This window comes from Rhinolophus sinicus, linkage group LG17 (assembly GCF_036562045.2).
Source record: "Rhinolophus sinicus isolate RSC01 linkage group LG17, ASM3656204v1, whole genome shotgun sequence".
In the NCBI taxonomy this organism is placed as follows: Eukaryota; Metazoa; Chordata; class Mammalia; order Chiroptera; family Rhinolophidae; genus Rhinolophus; species Rhinolophus sinicus.
In genome coordinates this window covers 18,054,964-18,071,064 of record NC_133766.1, presented here as the reverse complement: position 1 = coordinate 18,071,064, position 16,101 = coordinate 18,054,964, and the positions used below count along the sequence as shown (strand labels likewise).

Genomic DNA, 16,101 nt, shown 5'->3' with positions numbered 1-16,101 from the left:
CTAAAATCTTAATATCAGCAAAAGCCACTTGGTGGCTCTACTGTGTTCTTCAACAGTAAAATCCCATGAAAATTACTCTTCTAAATTGTCAAGCGCCCAATCTTTGCACAATACATACTGAACTCCCTAGAGAGTCCATAGTTACTTGCTTTGTTATTTGATTTTAATATCCTACATAAATAGATTTTTGATTAAGTCAGTAAATTACAATAGGGAGAGAGATTTCAATTTCAAAAGCAAACTCAAACACTGCATTTACTGGGTAGTTACCCCTAAGCACATGGTTTCCAAAACATGACCTCCATCTTCATTCAGCATCAAATTAAAGGATTTTAAAACAATAAAAACAGAGGAATCCATTTCACAAGCAGTATAGAAGAGAATAAGAATATACTTGAAATTGTGTTAGAAATATAAAGACTTTTTTACTAGTCGATGACAGTTTACTTAATAAATAAGAGGTCAGTGATATGTTGAATTACTTCTAAGAAACATTTATTTGTGTAATCACTTGATAAAAAAATTCATTCCCAGAACTCAGAAAAAAAAATAAGGTGACTCAAATCAAGTAATATCAAAATATTAAATGATACTAGAAAAAGATGTTTTAAGTTCGTTTTACATGTGTCTCCTCTGTTATTTTAAAACTTTTTTGGTAAACAGCTCAGTAAGGCTAGGCTATAGCACCGGAGTCTCAGAGCAACTCAGTTTAATACAACAAACATTTAAGTATCTACTTGATCCCAGACATGGAAGGAGTGCAGGGGACATATCTGTCCATTTGAAAGCTATGCCCAACTTCCCCACCTAGCTTTGTCTGTCCCACTCTACATAGCATGTAACTCCGTATCCCGCTCTCACCCCAGGCTCCAGTCACAGCAAACTAGACCAGGAGTGGACAACTGGCCAAACAACCCATAATCAGGGATGGGCCAATAAGCTTCGCTCTCCAGAACAAAAACTAAGACACTAAAGCTGAGACATCTGTAGAGTTGACCACGTACATGCTGGTGAGTAAATGGGGAAAAGTAGTCTTGAGAGACAAATCGGGACGGGTACACAGAACAGCAGCTATTGAGGCCTGTGAGGTGAGAAATGGACAGAGACAGACAAACAGGGGCAGAATTGGTTCGATGGAGGTAAAGACAGACAGCAAACAGGGACAGATGGAGAGAGATGATAGACAGATAGTGACAAACACAGATAGCAGACAGAGACACAGACAGACGGAGATACAGACAAAAGTCAGACAGCAACGGAGACAGATAACAGACAATCAGTGGCAGGAATCATTTACCTCTGCAATAGGCAGAGACAGGCAGAAAGACAGATAGATGGGGTAAGGAGAGGAGAGAGGGGAGGAACATGGAGAATAAGGAGAGGGGACAACCAACAGAGAGTACAAGAGCAGCAGCCAGAGCTGAAGAATGGGCACCCACGAGCAAGAAAGTCAGATGATCGTCAGACCCAGAGGGTAAGTGGGAGACCAAGCGAGCACAGGACCAACCGTTGGAGAGAGTGCAAGACAGGGTAAGGAGACTGAGACCTGAGCCAGAGGGAGATACAGAGAGAAGAAAACAAGGAAATTCAAAGAGCAGGCATTACTACAGACAAGTGAGAGGTAGGGATTCGGAGGTTGGGGGACAGAATGATAAAGTTAATTCGTACATGGAGGCCCCCAAAACAGAGGCTGTCCCAGTGGCTCAGCCCACATCACAACCCTAAACCTAAGTCTGTCTGTACTTACGGGAACCACCTCACTGTCAAGGAAACCTAACACCAATCACAATCCCTGAACTCAGCGCGAGCTAGCTTACCTCCCCCTAGAAAACAAGACCTGCTAAATACTAGCCTTATCAGGAAATCCCTGACCTTCTCGCCAATCCCATTTCTGTGGTGCTGCTTCTACCACCCCACAAAACTCGCTCTTGCTCAAAATACCTCGAGGAGAGGGCTGCACTGCTTATGAGGCACCAGAAGCCCCCAATCCATGGGTTGTTTTCCCTCAAAGGAAGGTCATCAAACTTGTACCAAATTTGTTTTAGTGTTGTCATTTGACAAGAGTCACAGCGAGACGTGGCACACTCAGTGACGTCAGCCAGGGCACAGCCCCTGGATGTCCTGGGTATGTGTGAAAAGTATAACGTGGAATGTCATCTGTCAGAAGGAGAATGACTAGAATTTAGGACCTCCTCTGCCTTTAAAAAGTATCAGCTATCATTTCAAAAAGGTGGCTCGAGCACACACATTTGTCTCCTCGTTCTTGAATGATGCTTGAAAAATTAAAGGGAACAGACTCATAACAACAAACAATGATGCCTGAAAAATTAAAGGGAACAGACTCACAACAACAAAGAGAAGGGAGTTACCAGCAGGCACGTTTCTGGAAGATGAAAAGTAGACAGAAGAATCATGGCAGAGGAAGCCACGATTTTAAAATTTCAGAGGGATCTGGAGAAGCAGGTCTCTGGAGAGACTGGACATTGAAACGCGAGGTGCTACCTGAGGTAGAAATGGAACGTGAGCAAAAACCTGTAAACTAATTGAAAGTCTATAAGAAAAAGTCCACTCGGTCTCTGACATGACATACACACACTCCATCCACACACTCTGGCTGGCAAGCATTTACCTCTCAAGTAAAGAAATGCATGGGATTGTCTTGAAAGCATTTGTCTCCAAACCGTAGTGTCCATCAGAACTGCCTGGCGGGCAAGTAAAACACAGGTAACTGGACCCCATGCCCAGGGTCTCTGATTCACTAGGTAGGGCCGGAGAATTTGCATTCCTAACAAAATCCTAAAAAATCTATTACTAGAAATTAACCGAAGGAAATTTACTTAATCTCTCTAAACCTCAGTTTCTATACTTGTACAATGGGAATAATAAAAGTGTCCAACAGAATAGAATCATAGTGAAGACTGAAGTTGATGATGCGAGTAAAATCTTTGGCACACTGCCAGGCATACAGGTGAGAAAGTCTATTTAATTTGTCCAAGGTCATGATCATAAGCAATAATTATAATTGGTGCTTAGAACTAGTATTAGCTGGCTTCTAATGTCTCTGATCAACTCCCAATTTACTTCCAGTCTTAATCGATTTGATTATGAAAGTGAAAAAAGATGGAACAGAAATGTGATAGTATCTCATCAAGCCTGTAGGTGATAAACTCGCTGAGTTTAAAGCAAGGGTAGGCACATATGCTGCCTTTATCGGGCAGAATGCAGGTGTTTTTTGCTCTGTTGAACGAAGTGCCCGAATGCACACCCCCTCATCAAGGTCACCTCCATGATTGAAACTGGTCTGGACTAAAGTTGAGAAAGTGCTTCATCCAGAGAACCAGCAACTGGTTCTATCAGCAGAGTCTGGGCAAGACAATAATGGCAGACTTAGAAGGATAATTAGAGGAGTGTTATTGACAAAGGCATGGGTGAGGTATTGGCAGTGATGTGCTGGTAAACCAACTGGGCGAGAGCCCTGACTTATAGCATTTGCCAATTTCTGAGGCGTAAATACTCCCACCATGGCAGATTTCAACCTACCGAACCAGGAATAGGGAAGAGATTTGTATGATCAGCCCTTGAGAAGTAGCACCAGCCAGCCCAACCTGCCCCAGCACGCCACTGAGGAAGAAACCTCAGGGACCGTGCAGTACCCCAGGGTTGGGAACAGTTGGAAACTTTAAGCTGCCCAACCCTACCCAAACCCAAAGAGAGCAAGGTGGACATGTAACCTTTAACCAAGGGAAAATAGGCTACAATGACCTTGCAGGGAAGAAACGGGGAGAATAAATACTGCGACCTCCCTCCCATCTCATGCTGATATGCCCCCAGGAGCCAGGGGAGCCAGAAAGCAAGGGAGTCTACTGACGTACTCCTTATGGGTCAGCCTCCCAGGACACAAAGCAGGTTGGAAAAGAAAAGGGAATGGCTCTAAGGAGGCAAACGGAGACACATAGCACGTTGGGTCACGTACAGGCTCAAAGCACAACCTTAATGATAGCAACACAGAACTCTAATCCGTTTGATCCCTATAGTACTGAGAGAAAACAGATGTAAAGAAAACAAAAACTTAAAAATTCAGTTAGATGAAATAAATATAGTTTTGTCATTCAAATTAACTTTATTTTCTTTGCCATGGTGGTGAAGTTCTAGTTTAAGATATGCTTTCCAAATTCATTCTCTTAATCAACCAAAATTAAGCAGGAGATAAATCGTGGTAAAACTTGCCAGTATGTATCATCTTGCAAATGCTGACTCCAGCACTCTGAGAATGCCCATGGAGGATGGCCGTGCTATTGCTTTAAGGGAAGGAGGTAATGACAGGCCATTCCTCTCCTTTACAAAAGCACCTTATGTCATTGCAGAGCTTTTCAAAAGCTATGAGAAACAATGGTTTTGAGGCACTCCATTATTAATTACATTAATAGTTACAGGATCGACTCAGTTAATTTCAGAACATCAGTGGTATGCAACATGGAACTAATCAAAAGAGTTGTCTTTTTCATTTACATAATGAACAATCTTAGGATGAGTAAGCAAATTAATTCTGATTATTGGCATAACTCTATTATACCCAATCAGAAGAGTTTTAAGTAATTTTGAGTTTTAAGTAATTTTGTCATTAACAGGAGTTAAGGACTATTAGAGCAGAGACAGTGATGAGTTGGCCAAACGGTAATCTGTTCAACAAGACTGCACTTGTATAGAGAACAACCAGAGCATCAAACAAACTCCAGCATCTAGGATATGCTGCAAACTCAAAACAATGGGTGAGCCACCCAAGACAGCAGGCCAAAGAAGACAGGGCAATGAGATATCCCCGAGGAATGAGATTTTTTTTTTTAATTAGGGAATATTGGGGAACAGTGTGTTTCTCCAGGGCCCATCAGTTCCAAGTCGTTGTCCTTCAATCTAGTTGTGGAGGGTGCGGCTCAGCTCCAAGTCCAGTCGCAGTTTTCAATCTTTAGTTGCAGGGAGCGCAGCCCACCATCCCATGCGGGAACTGAACCCACAACCCTGCTGCTCAGAGCTCGCACTCTAACCAACTGAGCCATCCGGCTGCCCCAGGAATGAGATTTTTTAAAAGGAAACTTCTGTCACACCAAAACAAAGCTTCACACATTCTGCAGCCTTCTTTAAATTGACTTAAGGGATTTGGTCTCCCCACATCCAACCTCACAAAAAGAAGAAAAAGCTATAAAGTCTAAGAATAATTTTGGGTGAGGTGTTTAAAAGGGGGAAATGTGTAGCATGTGTTGAGTTGGTATAACATCTTTTAACTCTTTGGAGAGGTTTACAACACATGTTGGTCTTCAGCATGGGTTCCTCCATGAGATCCAACATCACAAAGTCTCACTCACTTTAGTACTCCCTGTCTCTAGCACAGTAGGCACAGAACAGGTCCACCATGTTTATGAAACTGAACTACAAGCGAGCCTTTGTTTTGCACTTCAATTTGTCTTGACTTTTTATTCCTCCACGAAATTTGTGCCTTTCCTTTAGTCATTTTGGTTTATTTTTTATTCACTAAAATAAACATAAATCATTCACTTCCTAGTTCCTTCCCACTTCCAGCTCTAATTCTTACATAATCTCTATCCCCAGGGTTTATTGCTTCTCCATTTAAGAAAATGAGTCTCTTAAACACACACACACACACACACACACACTTTGCATGTGCCCTTTGTACACAATTCTAACTGTGCAAGCCTTTCACATCGTTTATCATCATGTGTGAATGAGTTCACACTGTGAGAACATTCCAACACACAGTGGATATGATGCCTCCCAAAGGACAAGAGCAAGTTTTGTTCTCATTTCATTTGGATCATGTGCTCATTACTAACATAACTCTAATGACCCTATTTCATTAGTTGCTAGATTGTTTGGGCAATGTCATAATTCAAAAAAAAAGAGGACAAAATACCGAGTGTTGGCAGGGATGTGGAGTGATGAGAACTCTCCTGCAGCACTGCTGCTGGGAGTGTAAGGTAATACAAACCCTTTGGAAAATTGTTTGGCAGCCTCTACCACAGTTAAACACATGCATCCTAGGCATATACCCAATGTGTGCCCACACATCCCAAAAGACACATGCAAGGATGTTTGTAGTAGCATTCATAACAAAAAGAAAACAAAAACAAAGGACTTGAAATAATTCACATGATGTGGGAGGAGGTCATGGAGAGGATGTGACCTGCCAGTTGACCCTTGAGCTGGACACAGGCAATCAGAGGCTCATCAGCCCCACCCCCATCCTTGGAATGTACATTCTGCCCACCGTTCCTACAGTGGGAGCTGTTTCAAGGACACAGCCTTGAGAGAGTAACAGCCTTGACACAGCCTTGTTGAGACCATCTGGACTGATATGTGAATGAACCAAGTTAAGGCCTCTATATAAACTTTTAAGATTCTGGTGCGCAGTGCAGAGACCTACCCATCTTGTAGCCACCCAAGACAAGCCTCGTATATAAGCTAAGCTCCCTTGTTTTGTAAACCCGCCACCTACCAATCTGGAGTGGTCTGTCTCTGTCTTTGGTTTCTCCCTCCCTTCCATGTACGGGGGCCAATTTGTAAGCCAACACATGTCCATCAACAACAAAATGCGTAAATGACGTGTGTCTTATGGACATACCATCAAGGCCTATACAGCAGTGAAAATGAACCAACAATACACGCAGACAACTCCAACTGACAAAAGAATACAGGCTGCACGATCCCATGTATCTAAAGTTCAAAAAAAGACAAAAATAAATGGGAGTGTTCAGGAATGCAAAACAAGATGGTAAAATTATGAGGAAATACAAGAAGTCATCACCATAAAATCAGGAACTGTCTCCCTTTGGAAAGCAAGGAAGATGGGACCAGGAAGGGCCCCAGGGAGTTCCTAGAGAGCTGGCAAAATTCAATTTCTTGCCATAGGTGGTGACAGCATAGTATTTATACAAATGTGTGAAGCTGTACAAAATTATCTTATGTGCTTTTGCATTGTGGTATTCAACAATTTTTAAAGGTTTTAGAAAGGGTAGAAGAATCAAGACAACTTATCGAATTATTAAAATAAAGAAGGTTTTCATATGGAAAAAAAGGAGTGGACTAGGTCACTTTAGTTCCAAGGGGCAGATCTTAAATGAGTGGTAGCTGTAAGTGGGCAGATGTTGGTGAAACCAAACAACATAACAATAAAAAAAGAAGGGGAGGAGAGGGAGGAGGAAAGAGAAAAGTATGAAAGGAGGGGAAAGGAGGGGAGGGGAGGGGAGGAGAGGAGAGGGTAAACCTAGTTCACAAATATAGTTGCTTGAAAATAAAATTCCTTGTAAGAAAGTGAGTGTCCCATCACAGAAGCGATTCTAGAATGGGCTAGATAACTATCGGAAGGGATATTCTGGAGAGGATGCAAACACTGGAAAAGGGATTATAAAGAATGTCCCTTCAGACCTAATATTCTGTGATTCTCTTTCTCACCAGTTACAAGTGCGGTCACCTAAAGACAGAAACAAAACAAAAACAAAAAGGGTTCATTTCAATAAATAAAGTATATCTTAAGCATTTGTTTACAAGCCATTAACTAACAAAAATGAAAGGGGAGGGGAAGAATGAGGGGCTTCAAGGTAACACTGAAGGAACCAAACGAAGCGAAGCCCCATCTTAAATGAAGAGCTGGTCTCAGAAAGAAGGAAGCCAGAGATTCGATTTACCCACAATGTTCCTCAAATGTATCTATTCTCTAATGATAGATTACTAACATAGATGGATTCCACAAAAATCATGGAGTTTGGAAACTTTATTGTCTTATGTTAAATAACAAGGCTTCATCCTCTCAGTCCAACAGATTAAACTTTTTGACACTTTCAGAGAAAGACAGCTGAGCCTGGGCTGAAGGTTATCTTAGAACATATTACAAGAAAAAACAAACTCTGTTGAGCTGGTCACAATCCAGATTCTCATCCATTCCCCTTTCAGAACAAGAAGGGATTTTAACTAGCTTTTCTGTTTTACAAATATTACCGTGGCTCAACACATCTACAAGGAGACACCATATTACCTATGGCTCTCATCCTGTTTGCTAACTAATTGTATCAACAACCGAAACCAACTTAACACTCTACAAAAACACAGCTGATTTGGCAATCTGCAAGTTATACATGTACTTACATCTGGACCAAACTGTGCTGAGTTTCACTCCTGCTAATGTGCATGGATTCTTACTGGCATCTACAATTGTTTGATATAGGTTTCTGAACACTAAAACATATGTTCTGCCTCGAATGGGGCCATTTAGGGTAATACTTTTGTAGTTTCCTGGCACTAAGATCTGCCAGCCTTCCTGAACCAGATCTCCTATTTGCTTCAGCAAGCATTCTGAAAGTAAGTGCCTGCAGATTTAAGCAACATCAAAAAATTCTGAAACAACACTTTCCAACCATGAATCTGTGAGAGAAAGAGTGGCTTTGCCTGTGTGGCTACAAAGTCAGTAGAAGAATTTGAAATGATCCCCAGTAGACCATAAGCAAAATCACATCAAATCTGGCCCGTTAATTATTCCTACTGCCTACTTACAACTACCCAAAGCAGAGATAATGATCAAAGTCCTACTTCAAATGGTATTCAGAGTGTATCAAAGAAAGTTATACTAGATTGTAGTCCCATCAAGAGCAGTAAACACCTTAAAAGTGCTTTTTTAAATACACTGTCAGCTCTAAGTAAAAGTTACAGCCAGGAAACACTGTGGAAACAAGATCCCTGGACCTAGATTCACCAGAATGTAACTTACTCAAGCTAAGGGGGGTGTCTTATTTTCCACTATATCCCCAGCGTTCAATAAGTGCCCTCAATAAATCTTTGTAGAATGAAGGAGCCAGTCACAAGCGCTGACTAATCCCCGAGTGGCCCTTAACTGCCTTGTACAAAGTCTGCCTCTTACTAACTGTAGATAAATTATTTAACCCGAGGATTCTTAGTTCCCAAAACTCTAAAACGGAAACAACTGCACCTCCTTTGCGGGTTTATGAGCATGCAAGGTGATAGTTTATGAAAAGAGACTTCATATTGTATAATGCGCACGTGAATGTTACAGTGCCCATTTTATCCTGCCTGTGCCTTCAGCCAAACCATTGACAAAGATGAAAATACTGCCCTTCCTTGAAACAAAATTAGCTTCTCCTTTGCCCTGTTATTCTGTTTGGATGTGGTAGCGTGGCTGTTAGCCAAAATGCATGTTGTTCTTGTTGTTCTAACATTTTATTTAATTTCCACTGGGAAATTATGCTTCTCTAGAGAAAATAATGGTAATACAAGGAAGGTCGTTGCATGGTGGACCATGAGTAACGTGACATGGGGGTCAAGAGGCTCAGGGCTTCATCAGTTTTGCCCTTAAATATTTGAGAATAGGTCCATGCTTCAATTTCTTCGTCTATACAACGGTGGGGAAGGAGAACAGACTAGATATCATCTAAGCTCTGTCTTATCTACAGTCCGAGGTTATTCCAGACACCAAGATATTCCACGCCCCTAAACAAAGTCAGTTCTATTATAATTAGCCTATAATGAGAGTAGTTTTTTTAGAGATGATGAAAACAGTTCCACTGGCTAACTCAGAATGGCTGGAAAAACAATGATGTTACAAGAAGGATGAATGACACCTTCTAAAGAACACCTGCCTCAGGCACTGTATGCCTGTCACTTTGAATGAGTCATTTAATATTCCCAGGACTCAGTTTTCTGATCTTTAAAAGAGGAACAAAAATACTGCATAGGACCACTGGTAGAAAATACCTAATCAAGTGATCAAAATGTATCGCTATTTAAAGGTAAAATGCTATTTAAATACGGTGATGTCCAAAAAAAGGCTGGTGGATTTTAGGAGGAGACAATCAATATTTTTAAATAGACTTTTTCCATCACAGTAAAATAATATAATGCATGTAGATAATTTCCAAGAGTCCACTTTTTTTTTTTATATTTGTTTTCAGGAAATATTATGAAAAAGATCACTAAAAACTCAAATCCCACATTTCAAGATCAGAATCTTTTCTTCTGAAATGATAGATAATTTTAAAAGTTCATCCACTTTTCCCAACACGATGTGTTTGTTGTTGTTGTTGCTGCTGTTTGGTTGGTTGGTTAATTGAAGTCAAGCTGTTGGAACTGGTCCTGAAATTAAAGTGCCAGTACTAAAAATATCCCCAGCTACTTATTCTATTGACATTCTATGTCTGCCTACAAAGGTGGCTGGAAGAAAATCAACTAAACCAGAAGGTATTCTGCCTTCTCAGCTGCCGATGTTTTTAACTGTTGGTATCAGCTTCAGAGTTTTGGGGGGTTATTTACTTATTTATTTATTTTATTGTGGTTTTAGCGCCAAGATTCTTAAGTTCCTCCTACAAGCCCAGGGAACCTTGTGGCTATTACATGTAAGAGTCTTTTACTGCTCTCTCCACTCAAAAACATAATATGGTATACATTAGATACAAGATTTCCCTCTTACTTAAAGAATATAGCCTCTTCACAAAAAAAAACAAAAAAAAAAAAAACCAGAATTGTCATTGATATTTGAGAAAGTTGATGTCACTGGCAATGGGATCCCCAAATCTGCAAAATTGCCTCCATTTCCCGTAACAGGCCAATAACAATAGCAATCATAGCACATTAACTCTTAAATAGATTTTATTTTAAAATCTATGAACACTGCCAGCTTTTTTTATGGTAGAAGCCTTCATTGTGGCTGATCATGTAATAATTATCATTCCCTTGCATCCCTAGGTAAAGGCTGTGACCTTGCTCTAAAAGCCACTTTAGTTTAAAAGAGGAAGACCTTGAAGGGAAAGGTGACTAACCAGAAACTCTTCAATACTTACTCTTAAGAGGCACATGAAAAATGACCATTTCTAAGAAAGAGTTTAAATAATACATGATTTGCTGTCCTAGTTTTTTATTATAAGATAAACTTAAATCACTTTTTAATGACAGAGTATTTCTTAGTAGCATAAGTCACTTTTCATGCCCTTCCCTTGAATCCCTAACTAAATCCAAATAGAAACCTATAGTTTTAACACAAGCTCCTTAAGCCTCTGAAACCAAGATATTTACACATTTTTAAAACCCATTTTCCTGAGTTAGCTCTTCACGTCCTCTTAATGAACGTCATCTGTCTCTGAAAGAAGAGAGGTCCAGGAGCCTGGAAAGAGCACCTCTAGGCTTGGTCCCCTTTCATTTTAATCGTTTGATGAACGAGTGTGCACTGCACCTTCCTTCCAACTGCCGGGCTCCTATTTGCTCTGCAAGCGGTTTAGCCGGGTGCTCCACACTGGGTCCTAAAGGCGTTTGAAATGTTTCCCTTTCCAGCCCTGCTACTACCGTTTCCCAAAAAATAAGACCTAGCCAGACAATCAGCTCTAATGCGTCTTTTGGAGCAAAAATTAATATGAGACCCGGTCTTATATTACATTATATAAGACCCGGTATTGTATTATATTATATTATATATTATATTATATTATACCCTGTCTTATATTATGTAAGACCCGGTCCTATGGTAAAAATAAGACCGGGTCTTATATTATTTTTTGCTTCAAAAGACACATTAGAGCTGATTGTCCGGCTAGGTCTTATTTTCGGGAAACAAGGTAGGACTCTGGCCACCCACAGCTTCGTGCTACTGTCCATCTTAATGCCACGAGGAAAGAGAGGGGCGGGGAGCATTGGTTTACTGGATAATGGAGAGATTTACAAGCTTGGAGAGTATGGGAATTTATAGGTGAGCAAGATAGGTGGGCATAAAACATTGTGGTGGGTTTGGAACAGAGGAACTATGACAGGTTCCTGCCCGTGACCACTTAGCCAGCTCTGCACCTGTGCCCTCTACTTCCCACCTGTGTCCAGGAAATTCTTCCCTTCATGAGCCTTAACCTCTAAGGGGGGGGGGGGTGAAGAGGTGGAACCCGGCAGCCTGCAGCACGACCCTTAGTCCCCACGTCCCTACACCTCGGACTTACGCCGCCGAGATGGGAGGTAGAGAGAGGCAGCTGCATCCTGCCATCCCTGGGGACCGGGACCAAAGTTGCAGGTCTCTACTGCTGGCACCCCTGTGGTGAGGCAGCGCCTCGGGAGCAGCAGCCGGAGCGCCCTGGGAGCCTTCGCGGAGGGGTGGGGGCAGTACTGGTGGGGAATGCGCTGCCGCTCCTGCTCCTGCCGTGCTGCGTCCAGCCTCCCATCACTTTTTCCAGTACTTTGCTCATCACCTGTCAAGCTCTCTGGGGAGACCGAGAAGGTGGGAGAAAAACCCACAGGCACCTCCAGGAGAGCTCTCTCCTTGGAATGGGGGCCCATCAGTCCCCGCCCCGCCCTGCCCACCTTTCCCATCCTCCGGGAGGCAGCCCGGGCGCCCGCCCGCGGCTCCCAGCAGAGCTCTGGTTTCTGCTGCATCTGCTGGCGCCGAGCGGCGGGAGGCGACCGCAATAAAGGCACCGTTACAAAGCCTGGGTAACTAAAACTCGAATGCACCTCTTACCATTGGACCGCCGGACGATATTCTCCAGAAACGTGTTTTGCGGAGCCACCAGTCCCCTCCTGCCCCCGGCCATGGTCATCCTCCCGGCAGCTCGGGGTCTGGGGAGCGTCCCCGTGCGGCTTCTCACGGCAGCAGGAAAAGGGGCGCGGAGCCCGCGCGCGATCCTAGCTCGAAGCGCCCCATGCGCCTCACGGGGACCCGGGATGGCAGGGGCGGCGGCTCCCTCCGGTTTCCACCCTCGCGCTCTCTTCGCGCCTACCTCCCTGCGGCCCGCCTCGCAGTGCACTTGCTGGGGCTCGCCTCGCCGCAGCTGCCTGCGGGTGGGCGGAGGGAGCAGCGGCGCCTGGGCCAGCGGCGCCCCCTACCGGGCGCGTGCCCCAAGCCCGCCTGCGGGAGACCCAGCCCGGGGTCGGTAGCGGCCCGGAGGCAGCGAGAGGCGGTGGGCCAAGGCTGAATTAGCAGCGCCACCCTCTGGGCACAGCCGGGAAATGCGTTCAGGGTGTGCTTTGGGCTGAGTGGAGGAGCTTTCTTGGTGGATTCACGCCCAACAAAGACACCATGAGTCTTGGGGTGGTATGATGACGTGACTCTCTGTTCTGTTTCAGGCTGGAGCCCCTGGGACCTCTGAAGCTCTTGGGACACCTTCCTGCCTTCCCCTCTGGTCTCTTAGCCTCGTTTGTGAAAGTTGCCCCACTTTGATTCTGAAGCCAGTGTTTTACGAGTAATTAATGAAATTGCAAGAGGTCAGACTTGCAGACTGACTAACGGATTGAGCTCCAGAAGAGCTGCCTTGTGTTGTTTTTAAAGGTAACCAAAAGCCAGATGCAAGCTCGGGACATTTGATAAATTTGTTGACTGACTGACCTGATTTCCACTCTATACAGTGAATATTTTAGCAAAAAGACAAGAATATACACATACATAGCCAAAAAAATGTATACACATTTTAAGAAAGGAAAAAACTGTATTGAAATTGTAATGCAATAAGTGATGCTAGCATTCATTTGATTAACATCATCTTTTATGCAAATGTCGTACTACTTATTGCTACTGTAATTCAACTTCGAAAAGTAACACATAGATAACATCTCTTAAAACATGTACATGTTTGGCACCCCTGATATATATATATATGAAAACACTTTTTTTAGCTGAAGCACAACCTATTATGATCAGTGTGTAAGGTTAGGAAACAGGAACAAACTGTCTGACAAACATCAAAACGGTGGACTCGTCTCTGAGTGCAAATGCTTGGGGTAAGGGTGTGGAGTGGCAGCTTCCCCAACATTTAACATTAACTAATAATCGAAGCCTTGGCTTGAAGGACAGTACACACTGCACAGGATGAGGTGCTGGTCTTCACACCTGCCCCCTGTTATAATAAAGAATCACATACAGAGAAGGTTCCTGGGAAGGAGCTCAGACAACCTTCCTTTGTTGATTTATTTTGGAAGATTTCCACCTACACATATTCTTTGCCTGTCTGTTTACTATATGTCCCCAGTGAGTGTGGCCAGAGAATAAGTCTGTGCCCGACACAAGAAATAAGTTGATAGTTTTCTAGTTAGTTCCTGGCTGGGTCAACAGTCAACACAAAAATGTAACAGGAAAACAACTGAGACTGCAACCTCAGTTGTCCGAGTTAACCATCCTGACATATCCTATTATTGTACAGCAGATACCCTGTCTCCATTTATCAATATCAAAAATAGAACTGGTTCTTGCCCAGCAATCACTGAGTTGCTGTGAAGATCAAATGTAATTATGTACCCTAAAATGTAAAATGTACTCTAAATTGTAAAATGTTATACCAAGGTCAAACATCATTAGAGTACCTAAATAAATTGGCCATTACAAACATCACCTTTTGTGTCATCTTGTATGGGTACAAAGCAAACTGATTGTTTTAGCAGAGTTAGGCACGGCTTGCATAGGTTTTGAAATTAAAGTAATGATACGCGTCTTCCATAACATTGTAACCAGCACGGCTGTCACCCAAATTAGACCTATGATTTCTTAAACCCTAGCTCCGTCTAGTGGTTCTTTGTTCTATTACAAATGAGGTAACAAACGGTGGTTAAACAGAGGTTACTCTGAAATGTATTTGGTGCCGAGATGATTCTGTGGTACCTGCCCATTTCATTTAAATAAGTTCATTTAAATAAGTCTCTTTAGGGTTGTTATCTACTGTAAAAAAACAAATGCCCAAGGGGAGATTTTTCATGACAGTATTAAAGCTCATCAAGCCACCTCATAATCCTGCTTGTGAGAGGAAGATAAAGAAAAGAATGGGGGGGAAGCTGTCATACAGACTTAATAAAATTTCTCAGATTTTAATGAGCTATCATGTTCTGTGGCTCAGATGAAAAGAAAACAGATGATATTCATTTGAGGTGAGAGGTGTTAAAGCCTTGGTAGGTTATCTGATAAGGAAAAGGAACAAGGAGATATCTTCCATTTTAATTTTAAATGTACTACTACAGTGGTTCTCAGCCCACACTGTGTGTGTGTGTGTGTGTGTGTGTGTGTGTGTGTGTACCATTTTGAATACTGTAATTTTTAGTGGCACACTTGAAGAAATTAAAAGACCCGAAACGACACTAAAAAGTCAGCAATCTTTAACCACCATCACTACTCAGTGTGACAGCATCTCACAGTGTCTATGAAAGCATGTCCAGTCATTGCCCCATTCTCTTGGCCAACCCTCAACACTATATCTGATCATGGGCATAGAGTTGTGGTCTGCCCTGTCCATATTGTCTTTGATATTCACAGACCAAGGCTGCACGTGTTCAGTAAACACACCATCTTTCTTGGGGCTGGTTTGACAGCATACTGTGCTTCTTACCTCTTACATGCCACCTTCTGTTTCCTACTCTACACTCAGTTCCAGGACCTGCTCAGCTTACAGTTCTGTCCGAGATCTATCAACGTAATATAGGAATCTCAGTTAGATCCAACTTTAATCTTACAAATTTGTCAAAATTTGGTAAAACATTCATGAAGGATTCACAATACCCCAATGTGCTTTGGCAAACCAGTTGAGAGCCCCTGCATTTGTTTTTGTTTTGTTTTGGTTTCTTTTTACATATTAATAACGGACAAAGCTACTTTTCATTTAAAGGGATAATTCTAAATAACCATGACCAGAGTTCCAATTAAACTGCCTCTGTCTCACTCTGCAGAAAGGCCCTACAACTGCCTATAATTTCTATCAAGAAAGATACAGTCTGATTTTACTCTGATGTTTCTAGCTTGCCTTCAAATTTTACTCCAATGTTTCCAGCTTGCCTTCCTTCTCAGTGGTTCTCCTCCTGTACTCCCTCAGTATTTTGTTTACCCCTCAATTGTAACACATATTTATCACACAAATAGATGGCAAGCTCTTTGAAACAAAGATAAACTTTACCAATCTTTGTTCTCATAAATGTAATTAAGTCATGCTATAATTAGTGAGTTTGCAAAAAGAATTGATGGTGATGGAGGCATAACACTACAAAGAAAGCATGGAGACAGAGGTCAGCAGTCTGGCTGGGAAAAGAGTCCAGAAGATGACTGAAAAATCTCTATGCAAAAAAAAAACCACAAAGGGC

General features: G+C 42.4%; 1 protein-coding gene across 3 annotated transcripts in view; it reads right to left on the bottom strand.

Moving 5' to 3' along the window:
* Positions 1–12,831, bottom strand: part of KCNH1 (potassium voltage-gated channel subfamily H member 1) — a 333,308-nt gene extending 320,477 nt beyond the window's left edge. For all 3 annotated transcript variants that reach the window (XM_074322079.1, XM_074322080.1, XM_074322081.1), the window contains exon 1: positions 12,509–12,831. In XM_074322079.1, coding sequence (XP_074178180.1) covers positions 12,509–12,587 — 79 coding nt within the window. In that variant the 5' untranslated portion in view covers positions 12,588–12,831. The remainder of the gene's footprint in view (positions 1–12,508) is intronic.
* Between the last annotated feature and the right edge of the window lie 3,270 nt (positions 12,832–16,101).